This window comes from Xyrauchen texanus, chromosome 8, assembly GCF_025860055.1.
Source record: "Xyrauchen texanus isolate HMW12.3.18 chromosome 8, RBS_HiC_50CHRs, whole genome shotgun sequence".
Lineage (NCBI taxonomy): Eukaryota > Metazoa > Chordata > Actinopteri > Cypriniformes > Catostomidae > Xyrauchen > Xyrauchen texanus.
This window is the reverse complement of record NC_068283.1, coordinates 3,557,819-3,584,506: the sequence shown is the minus strand read 5'-3', so window position 1 is coordinate 3,584,506 and position 26,688 is coordinate 3,557,819. Positions and strand designations below refer to the sequence as shown.

Here is a 26,688-nt window from a genome sequence, read left to right as displayed (position 1 = left end):
GGTCCAAAACGTTTTGACATTTGTCCACTTTGATCACTTTCGGAGGTGGTCGAAAATGCATGTGACCACATTTGGCTCGTAGTGTAAACATTCATCTTTTTGAATGCGTTGAAACAGCAGCAAAGAGCTGTTCGGAGAACAAACTACACTTAGGCTTGCATAAAATCATGAAGAGAACACATTTCTTTTAAACATCTAGCTAGAGCAACATTTTTAGATCTTGAGATGTGTTTTTCTAAGTTTCAAACTACGTTTTTCTTGATACAGCAACCTAAAAATGGTGTTTTATGACGTGATGCAACCAAAGTAAAATGCTCAAAGTGTCAGTTTGACGCAGGTGTACATTGATGTATCCTCAGGAAAGCCCTTATAAATAGATCTGACTCTGACAGATTGACAGATTCAATTTCAAAATGGAATGCTGTGGACTGTACGCCAGTGTTCAATAAAATGTCAATAAACAACACGTTCCCTTTTACAGGGACTTTTTGTATTTATAATCAATGATTTACTTTTCTGCCCAATATTACAAGCCATGTTAATTATCTAAATTATTATTGATAATATATATTATATTTTATTTATAATTTAAATATAACTTTCATTATTTAATCATTACATATTGAATTATTATTAATTGAGGGCCTTTCTCAGCAAATATTTATATATGCAATTAACTCAATGAACTGAATTTGAATGCATCTTAATTCTTTTAGAGTAGCTTTAATCAAAGAGCCTTGGTGTGAAAAGTACACAATACACAATAGGTACACATCCCAAAAGCAGACCCACATTAAATGTGTGCTTGCAAAACTCGAAATAAATATCAGCAGAATGGAAAAGATCATTATAATTTTAGGCTAATTTGATTCTCACCTACCAATGAAAGTTTAGTATACTTTCAGCTTTGTTTACAGTGGCTGTGAGTTGTTTCTGTGCCTCTAGCATCACTAAACAACCCAACTCCCTCTAACTTCCATTGGTCACACAAACCGACAGTCCTGCCCCAAACTCACAGCATTGGTTGAACCACTCAAAAAACAGGATTCTGTTTTGTGCTGCTAATCCATTCAACAGAATAACACATATTTTCCTCATAATCGAAATGTGGAAAACGTTTGCAAATTCCAACTGGGCCTACCCATATGCTCAGTGAAAAACTGTAAATATGTAGTAAGAGTCATACACGTACACATCTGGCGACTCCGTAGGACTCACACGAGCCGCATACAGAAGCTCGTCTTCTTTACAGATCAGAATCTTTAGTCCATCAGTCAGCAGTTCTTTGGTCAGCACACAGTTTGGAGGTGCTGAAAGACAAAAACAACAACTCAAAATACACAAACACATCAAACAATATGTACATATTCAATATCGTCCAGTCCTACCACCAGTTATATTACCCCAACGATTGACTGTTGCAAAGCAACGTAACAACTTCACACATTATTCATTATTCAATGAACGAGCGATCACAGTATAACAATGACTGTAGAATAGTTTTGAAAGTGGCTGATCCAATCAGATGGAAGTATTCAGTTCACCTGGAAAAGTTCTGGTATGAGATGAACTCTTCCTCTCCTCATCCGAGAAGCTGCTGTCTTCACCCAGGTGGAACCCATCGTCTGCCGCAAAGCTCTCTAGCAGACGACTGATCGCTCGACCCTTAGACTGAACCACAGACACAGAAGAGAAAGTGAATCACTTGAAGAATCTCTTCTCTACATTCTGTTCTCACATCTCTAAATTCTCACATATCCAGACTGAATATCAGAGGGTGAGAATGTCACCTTTATGTTAAGATACATCTTAATCAGCAAGAGAAGGAGACAAGTTCTAAATTCATCTAACATTGGGAGTGTGTGTTTGTATTAGTGTGCATGTACCTCTCTTAATCTGGTTCTCCGAGTACTGTTGTTATCATCGCTATCTGGAGACTCAGCCCCGGTCGACCAGTAACAACTTCTCTACAGTATAAAAAGAGAAAAAATAAAAGACTAGAGTATCTGATTGTAGTAGTCACAAAATGATACATGGCGGAAGCTGATTGGCCCACTGCCATGTCAATCGACTTATGTACTCTCTCTTTCTAACATTTGAACCACTCATTTGTTTCAGTCTGCAACAGGTGCTTTCTCCCTGAAATCGTCCTCCTCATCAGCACCACTTGTCTAGACCTGCAGCATGTCTTCATATTCATAAAAACACCTTACATTTATTCAGAATGTTGTCAAAACTGAACCGATTTAACCAGTCAAAAGTCACATTATTATTTTTTATTATTACTCTTTTCCACATATTAGCACAAAAGTAAAATCATCAAAACGATGTTATGTTTTGTTTTTTGCTCTGCACAATTTGGGCATTCTCTCAACCAACTAGACATGAATGAAAATACGGCAGTAGTTGTGTTGAATGTTTGGTTTTGCATGCAGCCAGCAAAGACAATTGAAAGACATGTTTTCTTTTCTTTTTCCGCAGTTCTTTAAACTGAATGTTAACCATTTTAACATTTGATTCAGAATACAAGCTTACGTTCTGTAAAATATAATAGAGCTGTTCAGTTTGTTGTGCACAAACCTGGAAGAGAATTCGCCTTGGATCCCCTCTGGATTTTCCTATGGGATTTTATTATGGGAGTTTTGGATTTATGAGTAAAATAAGATCTGTGGTCAACATTACATGACGATACATGGATGTTTTGTTCTACAAAATAAACTGCACACTTTCATACCTCAACCGTTCATTTTGAAGCCAAATTGAATTGCATACTTTTTAAAAGATCATACAGCGGCTTCAAAATTCACAATGTTGTAGGACAAAACAGATCTAATTTTACTCATAAATCCAAAACTCCCATTATTTTTCGGAGGGGATTTTCTCCCCTTTTCTCCCAATTCCCAATGTGCTCCAAGTCCTCGTGGTGGCGTAGTGACTTGCCTCAATCTGGGTAGCAGGGGACGAATCTCAGTTACCTCCGCACGTGGCTTGTTGAGCGTGTTACCGTGAAGATATAGCGCATGTGGAGGCTTCACGCCATCCACCGCAGCATCCACACACAACTCCCCACCGAGAGCTAACCACATTATAACATCAACGAGGAGGTTACCCCATGTGACTCAACCCTTCCTTGCAACCGGGCCAATTTGGTTACTTAGGGGACCCGGCTGGAGTCACTCAGCACACCCTGGGATTCGAAGTCCAGGTGTAGTAGCCAGCGTCTTTACCACTGAGCTACCCAATCTAATTCACCATGGGTTCCCTTGGGATTTTCCTATGGGGTTTTATAATGGGAGTTTTGGGAGAACTCCCATTATAAAACCCCATAGGAAAATCCCAAGGGAACTCAATGGGAATTAGACTTCCAGGTTCGCCTACAAATTGACGTCATGGCTGAACATCTCTATTTCTTGTGCCATTTCTGAGCGTCAATGTTGGTGTACTCTTAACCTTGTTGGGAAACACAATTCTTCTTCAAATAAGTTTGTGTCATTTCATGTACCAGGGGTTGATTTTTCTCAAAACAAAGAGATTTAAACTTTTTCCTTTTAGTTTTGTAAAGGTCACATTAAAACTGAACTGGACACTTGTTACCAGGCCGTTATCATTTATTTTTGTGGTACTTTTCAAACGCTTTTCATGAATATATTTGACTCTTTCAGTCTTGTCCAAGACCCAGACTTTCAATATTATACTATGAAAATCCATTATAAATATACTAATTATTACACGTTTAAAACTATGATCATCTAAACAGAGTGAAATAAACAAACCATTTAAAAATTTTTTTAATTATGACTGTCCAACAGGCATTATTTTCACTACACCAAACAATTTTGGCCATAAAAAGTTAGTGAACTTGTAAACCAAGTGGACAAAAGTCTCAAAAGTGAAGAGTATGCTTGAGATAAACTGAGACATTATGGAAAATTCAAGGTAAATTTCACTTGTTGCCACAATTTCAAATCAAGCCAAATTACAAATTATGATATATATACATATACAGTGTGTGTGTGTGTGTGTTTTGGACAGAGTCGTCGGTCATTTTATTTCAATCAGCATCATTCCAGCACAGATTCTGTTAAACAAAAAAACGAATTTGAGATGTGCTGGAAATCACACTTTGATTGAAATTTTCATGACAAAAATGATATTAGTCTCCTGTGATGCATGTACAGACACTGTTGGACATTATTAGTAGACAAAATAAAATAAAAAATAATAATTTTATATATATATATATATATATATATATATATATATAAATTATTATTTTTTTATTTTATTTTGTCTACTAATAATGTCCAACAGTGTCTGTACATGCATCACAGGAGACTAATGTGATGCATGTACATGCATGTATATATATATATATATATATATATATATATATATATATATATATATATATATATACACACACACATACATAGAAATTGAAGGTGTAAAATATGTTTAAATGACACTTCATTTTCAATTAATTCACAGTGATAAAAGAGCCTAAGTAAAAAAAACACTCAAAAATGATCGGTTGCGTGTGATCGGTAATGGAGTTGCTGCCCATGTTGTCCACTTAAGTTGCTTACCGTGGCTCTCAGCATTGAGCTCTTCTGTGTGGCTCTCTTTAGTCGCTCACTGGTGCTGCTGGGGAATGAGAGGAGGCCGCCACTCTTTCTGTAATGACCTGGCCTGCCTGTGATCACAGACCAGCGTTTGTCCTGCAGTCTGGGCCGACCCGGTCGTCTTCTGTCTGAAGGTTTGGAGACAGGGATGGGTATGGCTCGACAGGGGGCCCGCTGCTTCACCTTCACATCCCCTTCTGTTACAGAGCGAAGCTGGGATCCTGAGCAGTATTCATAAAAAAAATTTAATTGTTAAGAGGAAGAAAATACATAGGGGCAAATTTACGAAACAGCTGCACCACTTTTGCATGCGGGATATCCATGCAAAAACCTGTTTTATTCACTATCCACCCCAATCCAGTTTAACCAGGTGTCAAATGTACTGAAACATTGCTGCGCTGCATGTACATTAAGTTGCTGTCATTCACTTCAGCAAAACATGCCTCCTTTTTATGAAAATGAAGTTTATTACAGATTGTGCCTTAGTCACAAAACCCAGCGCTTTTTGTCTGCAGCAAATAATGTTGCGCTATCACAGAAAGCACACATAGTTTCATTTAAGTGCTGTTTGTGTATATTCTACTGATCATTGCTGCAGAAATTCATCAAATTATGATCAAATAATGGAGAAAACCCTTTGTTGTCAAGCGCACTTTCAACTTTCCAAATAAACAACAACATCAATGGGCGCAATTCATTCTTAGTGATTACCCCTAAAGATTTGGAGAATGAATCATTCTTTTATTATAGAATTAAAGGGCTATACCTTTAAGTTCCTGACGTTCTCGCTTAATCTTTGCCTTCTGATTGGCTTCCAGTTTGACAACAGAAAAAGGGGAGGGGCCTGTGACAGACGAGCTGAAGGATAAATCCCTGAACGCTGGTGCTTTGATGTCTTGGCCTTCCTCACTGCCATAACTGCCTTCCTCTTCATCTTCCTCTGTATGGAGAAAACAACATTTCAATGTGACTGTTCACATCTGATAGCAATATATTTAAATATTCAAACATAACATTCTGGATTCACAATAAAGAGGTGGTAAAACACCATCTTGAAGTCGCTTGTAAATCTCTCCCAACGCAAACATTTGTCCTCCATATGAAATGCTGAGTTATTGTGTTGTTTTTGACAAGTATTCTGCTGCTGAGTTTGCAGTGAGAGATAGTGGCCACGTACACACTGCAGCTAAATATGATTGTCACTCCTCTGTTCAACTAGTCATTAGATTTATCAATGTTTACATCGGTCATGGCATCAAATCTCATTCTTTTTAAATACAAAGGCAAAATGTAGTAACTACACAAACTCTGAAACTACTTTTATGAGCCTGATCTCATGTAAAATGACAATATGTGGTTTATACACGTATTATGGCAGTTCCAGGGTGAAATGACCACTGTGTGGCGCTAAAAACAAATGAAAAGTTCTTCCAAATAGATGAGGTGTTTAAGGTTCGAGATTTTAATCAACAAAACCAACCTCTCTACCCTACTCCTTAAACCTAACCGATAGTGTCATAAAAAGCAAATGTGAGATAAAAAACACAATTGCTGAAGCAACATTTTGTGGTGTTTCTATGGCACTTTCGGCTCAAGTGTCGACTCGTGTGCTCTTGCGGTGTATATGCAACACTATCAGTGCTCACTTTGCGGCACACACGTTCCGTCTTGTGCAAGAGACAAACTGAGCATGTGTTGAGTAACTGTGACGTATTAGAGACATCGCAAATCAATTCTTACAGAAATACGGCACTGACACTCACCTTGCTCAGAGTACACACTCTCTGGGGGGGACGTCTCTCCTTCCTCGTCCACGTCCTGTCTCCTGCCCTGGGGGGTCCGGGCCCCTGGCCGCTGCAAACACGTTGCTGCTCCACAACTTTTATTCCTTCCTCGTTTAACAGCTGCTGGTTCATGTCTCTTCCAGCACTCCCGAGTCCCGCTGTCCCCACTGGTGCCTGGACAAGAAAGCAAGACACAGTCATTTGCATGCTTTACAGGGTACCTACACAGAGTTTTAATATATGCAAGAGAACGCTGTGAATGAAGCATAGCATGGACATTTGTGAAATTGACGCACTGTCATGCAAAAAAAGTTGAGAAAAAAAACAGCATTCAAAGTCATTGGGGTGTATCTTCACCACTGCTGGATGATGATACTTGATGCTTTAGAAATCCATTTCAAATTTTGCATTTGATTTCAAACTGATGATGATTTCTTTCCTTTATGGAACCCACCAGTGTTTCCTACAGAATTCAGTTTTTGCATTGCAGAACCCCATTTATTATATATATTTTAATATACTTTTTTTTAAACTAAAATGCCATTTATCAGGGCTGGGCAATATATAATATATTCACAATGATTTTCCTTGTAATATAAAATTAACCAACATTATAACTATTGCAATGATTAATGCACTTTTTATTGGAGCATTAAACTTCGTAAAGATAATGTATTTTAAAAAATATTAGTTTTGATCCCTCCTTATTTTGTGATTCTCTGGAGATTCTTCATTTTAGCTAAAAATCGATGTATGTAATCTGTAAACACAACTAAATAGTGATGCAGGAAACACTGTTAAGCACCCTCAAAAAGGCTCTTAAGCATTTGTCAAATGCTCTGCTTTCTCTAGTGACCCATAATAGAAACACACGATAAGACACAGTGACATCATGTAGGATGAGTTGTACCTGTATCGCTCAAGCTCTCAGACTCGTTGGTCGTGCTGAGGTGTGTGGACTCTGCTTTGGAGTTACTCTGGCTGGAGTAGAGGCTCTTAGAGGCTGAGGAAGACTCTCGGTCCCGGGACGCAGCTCCAGAGGTGATTTGTCCACCTGAGATCTTCTGCTTGAGTTGACTCATGCGTTGATCTTGCAGACAGCTCTTTCGACAGCACTGTGACTTCATCTAAGAGAGAACAAGAGAATGATAAAGAAAGAAAGAAAGAGCAGAACAATGTTATGACATCCAGATGGCACATGATTAACATCAAGACCTGTCTTGGGCCCTCTTAAAGAAGTAGATCAATTGACATTTAAGCTCCCTCATGTACAGAGCCCATTAGAGGAAAGGTAGAGAATTTGTTTTCTCAAATTTTCCATCACAATAGATTTGTGTTCTTTTGCTATAAGTTTTGCGTTCCGTCACAATACGTTTTTATCGTCCCTGGCAATAGTTTGCCTTCTCATCACAATAACTTACTTAGCAATAAGCTTTGCTTTCTCTTGCAATAAATTGTGTGTCCTCTTGAAATTATTTTGGGTTCCTTCACAATTAATTTATCTGTCCCATATTTACATTTACCAAAGTTTTATTACAGTAACCATAGTAACCACTCAATGGTATATTTGTAGTAACCACCAAATCCTCCACAGTATCTGTTTTTACTATGGTATTGGTAGTTTACTATTGTGGTAAAGTAGTTTTATTTTTCCTGTTTAATTAGTATGGTATTTATATGAACATCATGGTTAAAATATGGTTCCTGTAGTAAAAACATGGTATATTTTGTGGTTATGGTTTTACTACAATTATCATTATTGAAATATGGTTATTGTGGTAAAACTATGGTACATTTTCATGAGGTATTGCATGGAAACAAAAACTATTTTGAGGGAGCACAGAAGATATTGCAAGGTTACACAAAGATTATTGCGAGGGAACACAAACTATTTCAAGGAAATTACAAATATATTGCAAGGTAATGTGAATTAATGCGGGGAAACAGAAAACATATTGCAGAGGAACACAAATCTTTTTGCAAGGGAGCGCAAACTATTGCAATGAAATGCAAAACATATTGCGAAATGTACACAAAATTTTGTAAGGGAAGTCAAACTATTGCAAGGTAGCGCAAAATGTAATGCTAGTGAGCGCAAAGTGTTGCAAAGGAACACAAAAGTTTTGAGAGCAATAGTTGAGATGAGGAAGAAACAGCTACAGAGGATGCTAGCTAAGATAGCTAGCATAGTTACATGGCAAGTCAATAGCCAAACCGATTATTCATAGGCTTTTGTCAAGAAATAAACTGAAGTAACTGTGGAATTTTAACATTACTTGTTTCTTTGTAGTAGAAGAGACTCTCATAGGGACAAACATTCAGTTGAGGGAGGGGCAGCAGGTGATTTTGACAGCAGAGAAAGGGGCAGTAGGTCACAGTAGTTTCAGTTCAGTCTCAATTTTACCATGCTCGTGGGTGTGAATTTTTTGTCATGTCATCACAAATTAATCTCTAGTCAACCGATGTGTTTGTGATTAAATTACTACTAGAGCATAAAATTGTTTACAAGAGCACAAAGTTCTTCATAGATAGCCTCTTAATTTAGCTCTCAAAGTGCACCAGATTGATGCATTTAACTTTAAAATGTACAACATTGTCTGATGGGGGAGCATACACCCAACTTTAAAAACTTGGAATCAGCACAAAAGTGTGTAAATAATGACAGAATTTTCATTTTTGGGTGAACTATCCTTTTAAGACACGATGATGGGTTGAACAGAGCAGAGGAGAGAAACAAGGAACGCAGAGATACTGACCTCTGCAGAGTTAAGACGGCCAAACCCTCGACTGGACAGTTTTTTCTTCTTCCTCTGAGAGTCTCCGCCTCCCCGCTGCTCATCCTCCAGAGGACTTAGCCCCGCTCCCACCAACCTGTCAATCAAACAACAGCACAGCCTATCAGTGCAGCACAAACAGTGGCGGTACGAAAGGAGAAAGCAAAAGAAAGATGAGAGAGAACTAGGCAGAGCTGCCTCTCAGTAGGCTCAGATCACTGCCTGCGAAGACAAAACCGTGGTCTTCACACCACACGCTTGAGGAACTGCGATCAAACGGCCATCCTGCCACAGTTTGAGGGCAGTTGCCGGATAAAAAGCGCTGCATGAACTACCAGGGGAGATTCCCACTACAAAAAGGGGCCGGTGTCTTTGAAAAGACAGAGCGAGCCGATTGAGCGCACTATGTTTGTATTTGACGCTATTGTATTTCTTGCCGTTGTTATTATCAGCGCAAACTCCCTCGGCTCTGAACGCGGGCTGGGAGAGAATGCCCTTGAATTTCCCTGGAAACCTGCCCGACAGACCAAGACAGCAAGACAGGCTGCTCTCACATAAAAGATTACCTTTCATCCTCCAGCAGGGTGGAGTGCTAGTGTGCAGTCAGTCACATGAGCTTGAAGAGCTTTGTTTAATCACTGTTAGACATAATATGAAAGATTGTTTGAATGGTTTTTGGTTTGCTGTAAAGTGCTTCTGCTTATATAATCCCAAAATAATATATTATTCCTCTTTCTGGAGGTCTAAGTTATGTTTCTTTGTAACTTTGTCTTAAATGTTTCACCTAAAATTCCTTTGAAGAAATAGAAACTGACAGAAATTAGATAATTGTATCAATATAGTAATGACAAATTGATGTGGATAAAAATAACTATTTCATCTTGTAAGAATTTGATGAGGTCATTTGAGTTCATATTAAAATCTCTAGGGGAACTCATGCGCATGCTGTCTGCATTGTTTTAGCACCTGATTCACTAAAGGAATTATGTAATTCAAGTAATAACACAAACACGCCCACAAATTAGTACTGAATAGTGCCCATCTACTTTTCAGCCATCAGAAGTATTTTTCCCATTCATTTTTTTTCCCATTCAAGTATTTTATAAAATCCTTCATAAAAGAGCCATGAACCAGCTCTGAGGTGACCACAACAAACTTTGTTTTAAAGAAAAAGATCGGAACTCGGACAAATAACAAAGGACCAAGACTGTGTACTTAACGCCTTTAATGAGGGAATGAACTACAATCCTATGAAGCACTGTGAATTACATAAAATAAAAACAATGCAAAAATATGAAACTATTGATTTAAAGTTGTTGATTATAAGTATAGAAACAAATATGTTTAAATTTTATTGCAAAACATTCAGATATATACTGTAGTTTGAGAGTGTGAGGAGACCAACTCAGTCGCTTCGTACACAGTATTTCATGGAAGTGAGTCGCTGCAGAGCTCTTTTGGTGCACATTGTTTGTCATGATTCTCCAATTGGCCGATTTTCCCTTTTGGGTTTTCCCAGGATCATGGGTAGTGTAGTTCTTCACAAGAAATATCACTATTAATCATGATTTATTTTTGTTTAAATGTAACTGATGGCTTCAACAGAGGCATATACCATCGATTAACAACCTCGGAGCGCAAGGTATGTCTGTCTTTAATGGTTTATAAGTTATTGTTAAAAATACATTTGTCTATGGCATAAATGAATGGTATATTTACTTCAGTAACCAGACTGTTGCATTCCTACTTATTCCGTGTTCTGGTTCGGCGTACTAATTTCTGATTACATAATAGAATCAGACTGGCTGCGTTTTGTGCTGGGAGAGCAACTGTCTACTGGTGTCTTTGTGTTGCAGCAAAATGCATGTGTACGCATAAGAGTGTGTTTGTGTGTGTGAGAGTGATTGACAGGCGAGGGAACAGAGGCAGCCGTTGAGTGTGTGTTCGGACCACGTGAGACAGACTCTGCTGCAACACAAACTTACAAACACAAAGTGACATGGCCCCTCCCTTCGGTGCATGCTCACAGCAGCTAATTAAACGACTCTCTGTCTCTCTTAAACACACATACATACATTGGGTTTCTATCACCATAAAGAATAATAAGCAAAGATACATGTCAGACAAACATACAGACATAAAGGGTGTCAGCTACAGTAATTACCTACTAACCCACTGCCCTCAATCACATGAGTCTCAATAGAAAACGGCAACAATTGCATGTCTATGAATAGCACCATCACTGACAACATGTACGATCACAGAACAAACCAAAATAGCACAATAGCAGAAAATTGTCCAATGATGAAGATTTAGGCTGCTAGCCTGTAAAATGCTACACACATTGCAAGCAACTTTATCATTGCAAACACATTCCAGAATTCTGAAGAATAGCAGTTTTTAAATTAAATTATATTTTAATTCCATTTCCTTTAAATTCCAATTAGTTGTGCAACTAGAATATAAAAGGCACTCTTATTTTAATTCCTAATGGTGCACAACCCTTACACACACACACACACACACACACACACACACACACACACACACACACACACACTAACACAGCCAATGGTGAGGGCCTCTGGCAGCATGCCCGTGTGTCTGGGTGTCGCTGTCATATGGAATCATGTCGTGGCGGTGCAGTGGTTGGTGGGGGGACAGAGATGGAGGGCGGAAAGAATGAAAGCTGACAGCCATGAAAACAATGCGCATGCGTGCGGGGGGGTGGGTGTTGAGGGTTTGGGGTGATTTGAGTGTCATTAACCAGCTTGAAATATCAGATATCTACCATTGACAAATCCACTCTACGCCCCAAATGCTTACTCTAAATGTAGTCACTAAAGACTTTATGGCTCTGTTCCAAAACCTAGAGAGCTCCCTTCCCATCTACTGCTTACATAGGCAGCATCCTAATCCCAATAGAACCTGCTTTGGATCGCTCTATATACCGGTACAGCAACTGCACGTAACACAAATTGCGCTTCTCATGTGAAGTGCATGAAGAGTTTGACTTTAGTATGTTGCTAACAGTGTTGGGTAAAACACAGTAATCCACTATAAATTTCAAATTATTTCTCTAAATTTATACTCAGTTCACTTTACTGATTAATTAATGAGAAAATGTATCACATTACTAATTACTTTACTTTTTAAGGTACTTTCTAAAAATATTTCTGTAAAGAAAATTCGTAATTTTTCCACTTAACAATTTCAATTTCGGCTATCCTTTCAAATTATACTTCATTTTAATGTGCGCGCACACACAGTAGGCTACGACTGCTATGAGATACTAGACTATTTCTCTTCAGGAGTTTAGACACATAAAGATGTCATTATTTTCCTTCAAACTCTAGTTATACAAATGCAGGGATCTACTGACCTCCTCACGCATGCGTTCTTAATATGTATGATGTAATGATTACATCTTCTAGCACTTCTTGTTGACAGCAATGGCTCAACTATGAGTGTTGCCACCATGTGGACTAGAAGTCGACCGATGGTGGATTTTGCCAAAAACGATAAATGGAAGTGGAGCGTAGTTCTAGCTGGAAGACCAGCAGGTGCATATCATCACATCATTAGCTGGGTAACTCCTAGCCAATCGCACCTAAGCCAATGCTTTATAAGTCCGTTCACAATCTATCACATTGCTGTTTCGGTGTGCTAACACTGCAATCATCTCAACTTCTGCCAACATCCAGAAACAACCAGCAAACCCGGATCTTCACCCATATCTCATTCACTCAGGAGATCTCTCTCAATCGCATTGCACGACCCGGCGCGGAAGGAGCGTGCACCCCGCGAATCCTGCAAAATCATCGGCCCAGGCAGCAGCCGGCTTCCATCAGAAATAAGCTAAGTCATTTTCATATCTATCAAATGCATTCAGATCTAGTCATGGGTCTAGACCTTCCGTTGCCATGCTACCTGTTCATCACAAAGTTGCAACGCTGCCTGTTCATCTTAACGCATTCGCATCAATATCAAAAGCCAGTATTTCATGTCAACAGCGCATTCACTCTCATAGTATGGCAGGCAATTGCGCAATCTCATGAGGGCAACTCGGTCAATGTTCATTCACTTGTCATTCACAGTCTGCATGCCCGAGCGTTCCCCATTGGGGAATTAAGATAATTATTCATGCATATCATCATGTACAGTCAACGCTTATCATACGGGCTCTCATTACTTCATTCAGTAAGATTCTCCCATTTTGCGGCCGCCTTCGCACAAATCACATAATGGGTGTGTTCCAATCCAATTCATCATCCCTATGCCCTACTCACTAGGAAGACAGGGCCCATGATGTGAGCATTCTGAGGGAGCATGACATCACAGTTTCACCTGGTGATGTGCGCCCCCCTTCCCGAGCACAAACCATGCAAATGACATACCCAACTTAAATGGCTGTATGTACTGGCTCCTCTGGATTATGGACACAGTTGTAGTATCTTTCGAAAGAATACACTTTGGGCTTCACTTCTCAAGTTTCAGAATTAATATATATATATATATATATATATATATATATAAAAAAAAAAAGTTTTGGACTTTGAGATGGGCTCATTCTGTTTAGAAGATTTCATATATAAGATAATATACAGTTTTACAACAGGAATGCTGCTCAGATTGCACAGTCTGTCTGATTGCATAAGTGTAATTCTTCCAGGCGAGATCTCATGTAAACATAGAGAACATATCAAGATTTATAATTGCGTACAAGAGTGCTACTGAACGTTATAGAATGAACTCTGTCACGGCCAATTGACCCAAGCAGGCCGAACTGGATTCATCTGGTGATCGCTATTTCATAATAAGGTATGAAGTCCCGTTTTTGATATTGCATGTTGTCATCCGCACTTCCGGCACAAATAAACAAATTGCTGTTTCTGGAGGACTGCTATCATGCAACAGAGATCGAGACAATGGTAACTTGGCACATCAGCCGTCGAATCCCGATTCATATCGACACACATTCACAAAGCAGTCTCGTGCAAGATGATTTGCACAAACATGCACACATTTTCGTATGTTTTGGGGCACACCTCCTTCAAAAACTAAACCGTCCATTGCATCTTCAGGGCTCTATGCCGGGAGTATGAAGCTGAGACATTATTCTTCTCACCGTATTTTCTCCAGCTTGAGGAATAAGAGGGAGGAGAGAGAGAGAAAAAGAGCGCGAGAGAGAAGAGAAAAAAACAACAACAAAAAACAACCCACAATGAGCCACATCTCTAGAATTCTAGACATCACACACATTCTCTAACCATGCAAGCTTCCCCCCTAAAGAAACATGACAGGATCAGGTCTATTTTCACGTCGTTCCCTGGTCGTTCCCTGGTCAGTTTGGGTCTCCTAACGCAATCTCCAGCCCCATCAGGCATCCTCAATTTTGCCATGCTTATCATTCCACAAGGCCACTCCGCCGTTCTTCCACCTCCTCACACTAGCTCATTCCATAGACAGCCTCTCCTACCCACCAATCGATGACGGCTGGCGAGAATCTCCGGATGACACGCCCCATTTCTCGGACATGGCTCCCTCCATGGGATTCAGGGGTTGCCGTCTAGGACCATGGTTCACCGGGGAATGGCCAGAATTATACTTTCTTCAATATAGCTTCCTACGCTCCAGACGCTCTCTTCGTAAGTAATCCCATTGCTAGATATTTCATAATTGAATGTATTTCTACAATCCCAGTCTCGATGCGGCTCAGCGGAGGGAAGAAAGAAATGACACCGAGACCCAAGCTTCAAATCCTTCCTCGCCATTCGTACAGCACTTCATCATACGGTCTAGCAAACAACCTTCCCCTCTACCCTCCAATGAAATTGTTCTTTACCCTATATGGGGTAAAATATATGTTTGAGTTCATAAATAGGAACTACATTCCCAGAACCACTGCAGCCTCATTCCGCGATGACACAGCAAGCTAGATCTACAAAAGAAGTTTAAAAATAGGCCTTTCTTATTCTACACCCATCATCACGGCCAGCGTCATATGGGTTCCCTCCAGAAACTCAAACGCATCGTAGTCATTCGACAATTCCGCAGTCGTTTCTACAATCAATAAAGTCCATCATGTCCCCTATGAGAAGTCTGACAGGGCAGAGCATTTCCTGTAACTTCATCCCAGCCAGACACATTCCCGGGTTTTTCAACGTAGTCTCTGACCCCCTCCCTCGCTTCACAGGAGTTCCACAGACCAGCTCGACGGGCACCCTTCGAGGTATACTGGAATCTACAATGAAGATGCTCGGCCGCTGCTCTCCCCAATCGTACCCGAAATGGTCAACTTGACCCAAATCATCAAACAAGCTCAACTCCCCATCAGCCATAAGTTCTCATGCATATCTGGTGGTGGTTGGCGGCTCTTCCCCAGCTCATCCTTACCTACACAATGATTCAATTCAAGCAAGCTCACCGTTCAGAAGGACAGCACATAACTATGTCCCCCCTCCCCCTCGCCGGGCTTCCATAATCTCAAGCACAGTTCCTTCACATAGGTATTGCTCAAACCAGCCGCCCTTGCCGGAAGCTCGCACCATAACGAGATGGCTTTCAACAAGGTATGGCACGACAACATCGCCATTATCGTATGGCATTATGTATGTTGTTCACTCTGGCAAAGATAACCATCAAACAACTTTCCCTCGTCGGAGGGTTTTCATATCAATGTTGTTTTCTTTCAACGAAGGGATGCAAGCAACGCCGCCATTATCGTATGGCTTTACGCATGTTGCTCACCTTTCGGCAAAGATACCTCAAACAACTTTCCCTCGCTGGAGGGTTTTCATATCAAATGTCGTTTATCTTTCAACAAAGACACTGCACAGCAATGCCGCCCTAAAGCAAAGATTCTGCTCAACCAGGGGTTCTCGACGGAGTGCCCAAAATCACACTCGAGGACAAAGCGGAAATGCACAGGGATGAAATCAAACTCAAACTCCAAAAAAAAAAAAAAAAATACTGCTTTCCCATCGCAAAGGCTTCACACAACCACGCCAGAGGTATTGCAAATTTCACGGCAAATTCTGACGCTTGTATCTCTTAATTCCTCCTCCAGAATGAACGCCCAACACAAGACCTGGTTTGTACCAAACTGGATCATCTCTTTTGGGGGTAGTATACTACTTTCTTTCTTTTTGGGGGTAGGCTCCTCGCCCCTGCCTCCTATCTCCGGCAGGACATGATGGTTCTGGGTACAACTACCTCGGACTGCAGGACGGGGCCTACGCCAAAGAGAGAGACATCATCTCCCATTTTACATCTATCAAATAAATGGCATCTCAAACTTCACTCAAGCCTGCGTGTCTTCCCGATAGAACTAAAGTGATGGAAAATGCCGATAAATTATTAATGTGCCGATAGTTTTTTAAAATCAATCTATTGAATATTTTCTTGCTATGTCAAGCACAAACATAAAGGCAGCAAGAGTCCAGAATGAAAGATTTGGTACATAGTGTATGACTTTTAACTATAAACAAGCCCAACATACACAAGGGACTGTTATTTTGAAATGACAGATACTTGGTGCCATAAAAATGCTTTATAATTAAGAATTTACCAAAATGTAGCTTTTTATAGCCAATATATCCACCAGATGAATGGTTTTGTGTATGTACAGTTCAAGTCAGAAGTTTACATACACCTTAGCCAAATACATTTAAACTCAGTTTTTTTTATAATTCCTGACATTTAATCGTAGAAAACATTCCCCGTCTTAGGTCAGTTAGCATCACTACTTTATTTTAAGAATGTGAAATGTCAGAATAATAGTAGAGAGAATGATTTATTTCTTTCATCACATTCCCAGTGGGTCAGAAGTTTACATACACTTTGTTAGTATTTGGTAGCATTGCCTTTAAATTGTTTGACGTGGGTCAAATGTTTTGGGGAGCCTTCCACAAGCTTCTCACAATAAGTTGCTGGAATTTTGGCCCATTCCTCCAGACAAAACTGGTGTAACTGAGTCAGGTTTTTAGGCCTCCTTGCTCGCATATGCTTTTTCAGTTCTACCCACAAATTTTCTATCGGACTGAGGTCAGGGCTTTGTGATGGCCACTCCAATACCTTGACTTTGTTGCCCTTAAGCCTTTTTGACACAATTTTGGAGGTATGCTTGGGGTCATTGTCCATTTGTAAGACACATTTGTGACCGAGCTTCAACTTCATGGCTGATGTCTTGAGATGTTGCTTCAATATATTCACGTAATTTTCATTCCTCATGATGCCATCTATTTTGTGAAGTGCACCAGTCCCTCCTGCTGCAAAGCACCCCTACAACATGATTCTGCACTCCCATGATGGCTGTGTGGTCCCATGGTGTTTATATTTGCGTACTATTGTTTGTACAGATGAACGTGGTACCTTCAGACATTTGGAAATTGCTCTCAATGATGAACTAGATTTGTGGATTTCCACAATTTTTCTTCTGATGTTTTGGCTGATTTCTTTTGATTTCCCCATGATGTCAAGCAAAGAGGCACTGAGTACACCTCCAATTCAGTACTCCTCCTATCAGAAGCTAATTGTCTAAAGGCTTGACATAATTTTCTGGAATTTTCCAAGCTGCTTAAAGGCAGTTAACTTGGTGTATGTAAACTTCTGACCCACTGGAATTGTGATATAATCAAATAAAAGTGAAACAATTGTTGGTATACTTCAACTGTATATATTTCACCAGATTAAGTTTAATGAGGAAAAATGAATATTGTCAATGATGAAATATAGATCCCCATGAGATTGTTTTTATTTCACTTCTAGAGGCCGCTTTAATACTGTAGAATCCTCCAGCGCCGAAGGAATAGAAAAATAAAAACAATCAGCAACTATCGTCAAAAGTACGCAGATAGTTGCTGCTTTTTTAAAAATATTAATGTTTTTAAATTATTATTATTACTATTTTGTTCCAAAAAGCAACTATCGGCACAGATTAATCAGTAAAACCAATATATCGGTCAACCTCTGTTAAGGACCCACTAATTAGCGCAAATAATACCAGGTGCATACACATACTGTATTCAGAGTACGTACCGTTAGAAAAATCGGGCTGTTCGCGTTCAGTGCTCAAGCACTCTGCTGATGAAAACATTTGCGTCACACATCCTGTATACAGGCACTTAGCATTCGCGTCTTATCAAAGAATACTTTGGGCTTTACACTACAATCAAACTTTAAAAGTCAACGTAATTAGATTACAGTAACGAATTCATTTGTAACCAGATTACACTCAACACTGATCGCTATGCTAAAGCGATGGTTATACCATATTATATGAATATGCTAATCATTCAGTACCATGGTTTGTATCTGTACACTGTATTATGGTACTGGCACAGTATTTTTTAGTAAGGGTTATTACAGTAGCACCACAGTGCTATACTGTAACTATGATAAGGTGGCAGAAACTATAGTTACCGAGATATATTTTTGTCAGGGTTGTTTACACTTATTACATGTTCATATAATACTGTAAATACCATAGCAGAAGCTGTATAATTACAGCTCCTTAAATAATTAATATTAATTACATGTTGATCATTATTATTATTCAGTAATTACATATACTATTACACTGCATACTTTATAGCAAAATTCCCAAGACTGAAAGCAGCTGCCTGCTTATATTTATAAACACACAATGACACATACAGTGGTTAATTCCAGTGTGTGTGTGTGTGTGTGTGTGTGTGTGTGTGTGTATTGTGGCCTGCGCTGACCCCAGTGCTAAATGACAGGAATCTGTCACATCTCTGGCAAGTCAATAGATTAGAGGAGAATTCACAGCGCTCTAATTACAGCCACAGCCTGTTGAACCCCTCCGGGTGCTGCGGGACAGTCATGCCATCTACATCAGTGATCGACAGACATAGAACAAGTTTTTGTTCAAAGCTCAACAGTGACCGCCCACTCTTTCAACTGTCCTGATTACGGAATTTTTTTCCCATTCATTTTTCCTTACGCTAACTTCTTCAGTTAAGAGTTCTAAGCCATGAACTAAATCAACCAGCACTGAGATAAAGCACAACATTTCATAGTTTGTTTTGAAGAAAAAAGGGTATATCGAAATCTTTTATGACGGATAGGCCTGTCAAAATTATTAAATAATCTCCTGATAATTATTTGAGATAACCGCGATTATTGTGCACTACAAAATATACAATATAAAACCATTGATTGATTACAGTCATTCTAAAAATAAAATATACTTGTTTAGTGCAAAATATTCAGATATACGTAAATCTATGTCACAAATATATAACTATTTTATGTAATTTGTCTGCTGTGGCAGCATCGCCCTCTCTGATTGGTGGAACGCTTTTCACTATTATGGACAGTGTAGTTTTTCACTGGGAATTGGGCAAATATGAACTACAATCCCATGAAGCATTGGGGATGATGTAATCAAATTAAAAACGATGGAAAAAAAATAGAAACTGCTCTTTGACTTATATCTTTAGTAGAAGCATATTGTATATCATTGCTTAACCTCAGAGTATTTTAACCCCTTTGTTTTATCGTAAAATAAAAATATATTTCCATATGAAGAGAATGAATGGGATTTTTACTTTAAGAATCCTACTGTTGCACTCCATTGACAGGGACAAACACAGTGTACACACACAGATTTTAGATACTGTCCTAGTTCACAAGCTTGGACAAACTATGCACATACATACAGTGGACCCTTTGCAGAAGATACAAAGACACAGCCAACTGCTCTGTGCTGCCAAATGCATGTAATGCAATTCAGGTCCAGCACTGATTAGGAAAGATACAGTGTGACTGTACTTCCTCAGTGAGGTCATATGAGTTCTCTTATATCCTGTTTATGGTTTGAGGAGTCATCTGCTGGGTTGTGCTGATATGGGGGGTTTATCTGCTGTGTGTAAGTGAGCAACAATCAAAAGGAGGACAGAGGAACAGGAGTTACTTACTTGACTTTTTTCTGGGGTTCTGTAAGGATCCCGGGGCCAAGGCCAGGAGCTGATTTACGTTTGCGTGGTCTGCCAGGCCCTCGACGTGCAGGACTACGAGGTGTCTCCTCTTTTCTGAAGGAAAACTTTGTTAAAGTTCCTCAAAAAGAAGATTCTCTGATTTTTACTTACCCTATTGTTGTTCGAAACTCTGAATGCTATTATTTTTTCAGGGGAATTTTTTGTTTTTGTAGAAAAAGAGAAAACAAATGGCAGACTGCTAACGTTCCAGTTTATTTACAACATTTAGTTAATATCAGTTACCTTACAAAAGCTGTTTATTTCTACATGGAGAGGGTTCCTTTAATGTTAGAATAACATGATCAGCCAAAAAATAATTGCCATTTTATTGGACACTTGCACTCATGGATGTGAATTAAGTGAATCATTATGTTCATCTGTGACTTAACAATTTTGCATTTGAAAGATGATGCATCCACACCACTAGTGGGGATTTTCTACTGCAAGGTACAACTCGACTCAACCTTGCTCTCTTTTTGGGGGTTTTTCATTGTGTAGTTTTTTTGTTCCACCTCGGTCGAGGTTTAAAACGAGCTGAGCCGATATGTTACGTCAAAACCCTGCGGATCGCTGATTGGTCAGAGAAAATCGATACTACCAGCGCCACTGGATTTTCGACATGGAACATCAACCCGCTAGTTTTAAAGATAGCTACAGCGATAGCAGTATCATTTGTTCATGCAACCATTGAATTGTAAAAAGAAATGGTTGTGCGCAAAACCCTGCCATGGTCAATAAATGAGGTGAAGACGTTCCTCTTGTTAGCGATGATCGAAATATCGTTAAATGAAAAAGTCTCTCATGAAGTGTATCATCTGTTGGCCGCACAGAGCTACCACTGGACCTACCAAAAGTGTAGGGAAAAGTAAAAAAAAACTTAAGTGACTACAGAACCATCAAGGAAAAGTGGAAGTGGTTCGACCAATTGGACGCTATCTAGACCAGTGAGCAATGGGAGGGAAAGTGCCCTGGACTCGATGGAGGATGGTATGTTTTGTTATATTAACTCTATACTCTCCACTTTATTTAGTTGACCAGCTACTGGAAAGCTTGCTGTTAAAACAACCAGGCCAATTTAACTGTTACACTAGTGCAAAATCACCATGCAACAACTGCTTTATGCAGCACAATGAGCTAGTAGCTAACAGCTAGCGGTTGTGTTATTGTTTTGTGTCTCGTTTAAGATAATGTCACGGCAGTAGAGGCGGCACAACTATGACAATCAGCTTATTATCCAACCCAAGTTGAGGCGGCACTAAACAGCAGTGGAAAAGTAAGCTCAGAAAAGTAAAGCAAGTCGAGTCGAACCGTAACGTGCAGTGGAAAAGTGCCATAGGTGTCAGAATGAGTCCAAAATGACATACAGTACATAAACAATGACTGAGTGCACCTTTAAGCAAAGATGACAATATTTTTAACATGAGGGCTTGTGTTCAAGGGTAAGTTCACCCCTGACTGTTTTTTAAAGGCTGTTATTAATCGATGTTTTAACTTTTTAATAGTTCAGAAATAGTGAAAAGAGTCTTTAATCTGCTGCTTACTGGTGATCGTGTTTCCTCTGAAGTTTGGCCAGTTCTTTCTGTTTCTCTTTGTAACGCTGTTGCAGCTCTGCTAATCTCATGCGCATCTCCAGCTCGGGACCATCCAGACTGTCTATAGCACCTTTCACTGGACACACCTGGAACAACCAAACAAAACAACCATTTAGATCAGTGGCTCCAGCCTTGAATGATCTCTGGACAGATTCCAACTCTGAGATAACACATCCTTTCCAACTACCCAAATTTCCATTGTGTAAGGGACTAAAGACAACATGAAATTAAATATTCTTGTGTTCATGGATGTGATACCGGATCATGACGTGGTGTCCAGCTGCATTTTCTGCGCAGGTTGAGAGTTCTTTGAGCGGGATACTGTTTCTCAGCATCTGTGGCACTGCTATCCTGTGAGTTTAATTCAAGAGCACGAGCTGCTGCCAAAGTAGCAAGACTTTGTAGGTCAAAAATCCATTGATCCTCTACATTGAGGGAAAAAACACAACAGAAATCTGTTATGCTTCTCATACTGAGGAATCTCCCTTGTAAAACAGACTTAAAGGGTTAGTTTACCCCCCCCAATGTATTCAGTGATTGTTAACTCACCCCTGTGTTGTTAACCCTATTAGACTGTCTTTCTTTTTCTTAACACAAAAGGAGAAATTGTGAAAACTATTTTGTGCATACGATAAGTTTTGGTGAGAAACAAACCGAAATCTAATGTATTATTTAGTGAAACTGCTGACTAACCATTGCTCTCCTCTGCACATTCATAAGACGGCACGAGACCTGTAGTTCACACATCCTGCTTGCGAAAAGGTTTATCGAAAAACAGGTCCACCACAGTGATACTAAAGAAAAGAACACGGCTGCACAAAAACCAGAGAACTGAACTAACAAAACATGTCTGAAGAGTTTATAGTCCAAAAATAGATGCATTTCTATGCCCAGCCTTATTTTAATTATTTGTTTCTCTGGAGTACTCAGTCAAACTGAGAGAGATACAACATAATCAGTTAACGGCTTGACAGACAGGTTTTATGAATGAGCGGATCTCTTAAGGGAACTGGTCTCAGGACAGTTTGAAGAGCACCTTATTTTCATCTTACCTCTGTATACAAGCCTCCGAAGGCAGAAGTTTCCAGTTTTCTGAAGCAGCAATACACAGAGGAGGCTAAAGGAAGCCACAGTCACACCGTTTCCAAACCTGACGCCAAACGACACGCAATAAAAGGTATATATTCTATGTTATTCAGAGTTTTGTCCTAACTATCTGTGACGAGCAAATGATACATTCTATCATTCGCTTGGTTTTGATTTTTGGCATCAGTGCGCTGGGTAAGCCCGTCTGCTGTGAAATGGCACCGGTCCAAAAACTTTCTCAATACAGTTTATTGAAAGCCAGCATCTCATGAGCCGGTTAAAAATTACTTGATTTTGGGTGAAGATGTCACACCTACCAAATGTTTCACTGAGGTATCGCTCTCTTGAGATGGAGGTTCAGAATGAAGAATAGGAGACAGACCTATCTCTATCTTTGTTTGATTGAATATTCCGGTTACAAGAATAAAAAATAAGGCTGGGCATAGAAATGCATCTATTCTTGACTACAAACTCTTCAGACATGTTTTGTTAGTTCGGATCTCTGGTTTGTGTGCAGCTGTGTTCTGTTCTTTAGTATCACTGTGGTGGATCTGTTTTTAGAAAAACAAAACCCGGTTTCGCCTGAACACCACTTTTTGAAAGCAGGCTACGTGAACTACTGGTCTCATGCAGTCTCATGAAAGTGCAGAGGAGAGCAACTGTTGGTCAACAGTTTAATTAAATGATACATTAGATTTCAGTTTGTTTCTCATCAAAGCTCATCGTATGCTTTCACAATCATGAGTCTCATGGAATCATTTATTAGACTTCTGGATTATACTTTTGAATCCTTCTGAAATTTGAAGAGGTGGTCATCATAAACTGCCATTGTGCACGGAGCACAATTTTTTTTTCTCCCTTTGTGTCAAGAAAAACAAAGAAAATCATAATGGGTTACAACAACAAAGGGTTGAGTAAACAATAGCTGAATATAAATTTTTGTGTGAACCATCCCTTTAAATAGTTAGCTATTTATTTTTAGCAGAAGTCTTAGAAAATCTTAGAAATGAAATACAGTGTTTCTTTCAAGAAACATCCCCCTGAACAAGTAAATTAATCAGTTGTAATGCTGAAGACACAAAACAGGCTGAGACGATGATGATGATGATGATGATGTAAAGATGAACCCAAGTGCTGTTTATTCTTAGAACGTGAAATCAATATCCCTAACTATAAGTGTGAAAGAAAACAAAACAAGAAACCAAGGACCTAACTAATAATGACAAAACTAGACACGACAAGAAATGACTAAGACTAAGACTGGACCAAAACTACAAGGTTACACAAAACAGAGGCTAGGCTAATCTATGGCTGAACAACAGGGTACACAAACAATACCTGACAAGTTACAAAGGCAAACATGAGGGTTTAAATACAAAAGACATGGGTGACAAAGGCCAATAAACAAACAGAACTATAAAACAAGATAACAAGACAATTAACTAAAACCAATGACAAACTAGAACTGAATCAAAGTAATCAAACAATAAACCAATGAAAACCGGACACATGAACAAGGGAAAACAGGAATAGACAGGACTAGGAAACAGGAACTAAACAGGAACTGTCAAAATAAAAGTACACAAACTAAAAGTCAACTGAGAATGTCACAGGAGCTCCCCCTTTAAGGAGCGGATTCCAGATGCTCCATAAATAAAAAATGGCAAAATGTCCACAGAGTGTAGGGGAACAGAAGTGGATCCGGGGGGCACAGGGGGCAAACAGGCAGTTCAAGGGGGGCACCAAGGGCAAACAGGCAGTTCAAGAGGGTCCCAGGGGCAAACAGGCAGTTCAAGAGGGTACCAAGGCCAAACAGGCAGTTCAAGAGGGTACCAAGGCCAAACAGGCAGTTCAAGGCAAGGTCAGGGGGAACATAGCAGAAAGGCAGGTGGCCGGGAGACCAAGGGAACCAGAGCAGACCAGTTGGGAAGCCAGGAAACCAAGGGAATGACTTCAAGGTTGGGATTGGGTCGGGAGGCAGCCATAGGGCAGAGACTGGGTCAGGGGGCCTGGAAGGCGACTGTAGGACAGGGACTGGGTCAGGGGGCCTGGAAGGTGACCACAGGGCAGGGACTAGTTCTGGAGGCGGCTATAGAATGAGCACAGGGTCAGGCGGCTTGGGAGGTGGCCGCAGGACAGTGACTAGGCTAGGTGGCTTGGGAGGTGACCACAGGAGGGAGGCCTGACTCTGTCCCTGCCCTGTGGCCTCATCCCTGGCCTCCTGACCCAGTTCCTGTCCCGTGGCCACCTCCCTGGCCTCCTGAATCAGTCCCTGTCCTGTGGCCACGGGACAGGAACTGAGTCAGGAGGCCAGGGATGAGGCCACAGGGCAGGGACTAGTTTAGGAGACCTGGGAGGTGGCCACAGGACAGGGACTGATTCAGGAGGCCAGGGATGAGGCCTCCTGACCCTGTCCTGTAACCTCCTGACTCTTTCCCTGCCCTGTGGCCTCATCCCTGGCCTCCTGACCCAGTTCCTGTCCCGTGGCCACCTCCCTGGCCTCCTGAATCAGTCCCTGCCCTGTGGCCTTATCCCTGGCCTCCTGACCCAGTTCCTGTCCCGTGGCCTGATTCAGGCCAAGAGGCCACCGGACAGGAAGAGGGATGGTTACTGGGGGAGCTGGCAGAATCATGTGAGGAAGGATTTCTGGGGGCGGAGCCGTGGGAGGCGGAGCCAAGGAGGACTCCGGTGGCGGAGCCGTGGAAGACTCAGCAGGCGGAGCCCTGGAAGGCGGAGCCGTGGAAGACTCGGCAGGCGGAGCATTGAGAGACTGAGGAGGCGGCGCTGAGGAAGGCTCGGGAGGCTCAGGAGACGGAGCCGAGGGAGGTGGAACCATGGAAAGCTCTGGAGACTCAGGGAGTGGGGCTGTGGGAGGCTCAGGAGGCAGAGCTGAGGGAGGCTCAGGAGGCGGAGACCTGGAAGGCTCGGGAGTCTCTGGAAGAGCCGTAGGAGGCTCGGGAGGCGGAGCCGTAGGAGGCTCGGGGAGAAGAGCCGTAGGAGGCTCGGGAGGCGGGGCCGTAGGAGGCTCGGGGAGAAGGGCCGTAGGAGGCTCGAGAGGCTTGAGAGGCGGAGCCCTGGAAGGCCAGAGAGGCTCGAGAGGTGGAGCCCTGGAAGGCTCGAGTGACTTGAGGGGCGGAGCCCTGGAAGACTCGAGTGACTTGAGCCCTGGGAGGCTCGAGAGGCGGAGCCGTGGGAGGCAGAGCCGTGGAAGACTCTGAGGGCGGAGCAGAGGCAGGCAGAGCCGTGGAAGACTCTGAGGGCGGAGCAGAGGCAGGCAGAGCCGTGGAAGACTCTGAGGGCGGAGCAGAGGCAGGCAGAGCCGTGGAAGACTCTGAGGGCGGAGCAGAGGCAGGCAGAGCCGTGGAAGACTCTGAGGGCGGAGCAGAGGCAGGCAGAGCCGTGGAAGACTCTGAGGGCGGAGCAGAGGCAGGCAGAGCCGTGGAAGACTCTGAGGGGACCTCTGCGGTCTTGAGCACAAGAGACTGGGGAGAAGGTGCCCTCTTCCTTCTCCTTCTCTTTCTCTTTCGGCCAACCGGGAGCGTGGTTATGGGGACGGCCGAGGCTACAGGCGTTGGCTCTGGGACAGTTGAGGCTACACGCGCAGGCTCTGGGACGGTCGAGGCTACACGCGCAGGGTCGCTGACCGTGGCAGGCTTTGAGACTGGGGCCGTGGCAGGCTTCGAGACTGGGGCCGTGGCAGGCTTCGAGACTGGGGGCTCTGGTCTTGCGGCTATGTTGTGGAACACTGGCTCGGTGTCCACCTCCCCCACAGTGAACGCAGAACCAGTGAACAGTAGGGCGAGGTCAATATATTGAGCCAGGCTGAG

General features: G+C 41.3%; 1 protein-coding gene across 1 annotated transcript in view; it reads right to left on the bottom strand.

The window, feature by feature from the left end:
• The window catches only part of LOC127648372 (BAH and coiled-coil domain-containing protein 1-like), a 170,657-nt gene that overhangs the window by 16,167 nt on the left and 127,802 nt on the right, over window positions 1–26,688 (bottom strand). The window contains exons 12-22 of the mRNA XM_052133030.1: window positions 22,034–22,200; window positions 21,725–21,861; window positions 20,124–20,237; window positions 9,163–9,277; window positions 7,317–7,533; window positions 6,386–6,580; window positions 5,389–5,562; window positions 4,587–4,843; window positions 1,887–1,967; window positions 1,545–1,671; window positions 1,193–1,310 (exon numbers count right to left, since the gene is read on the bottom strand). Coding sequence (XP_051988990.1) covers window positions 1,193–1,310; window positions 1,545–1,671; window positions 1,887–1,967; window positions 4,587–4,843; window positions 5,389–5,562; window positions 6,386–6,580; window positions 7,317–7,533; window positions 9,163–9,277; window positions 20,124–20,237; window positions 21,725–21,861; window positions 22,034–22,200 — 1,702 coding nt within the window. The remainder of the gene's footprint in view (window positions 1–1,192; window positions 1,311–1,544; window positions 1,672–1,886; window positions 1,968–4,586; window positions 4,844–5,388; window positions 5,563–6,385; window positions 6,581–7,316; window positions 7,534–9,162; window positions 9,278–20,123; window positions 20,238–21,724; window positions 21,862–22,033; window positions 22,201–26,688) is intronic.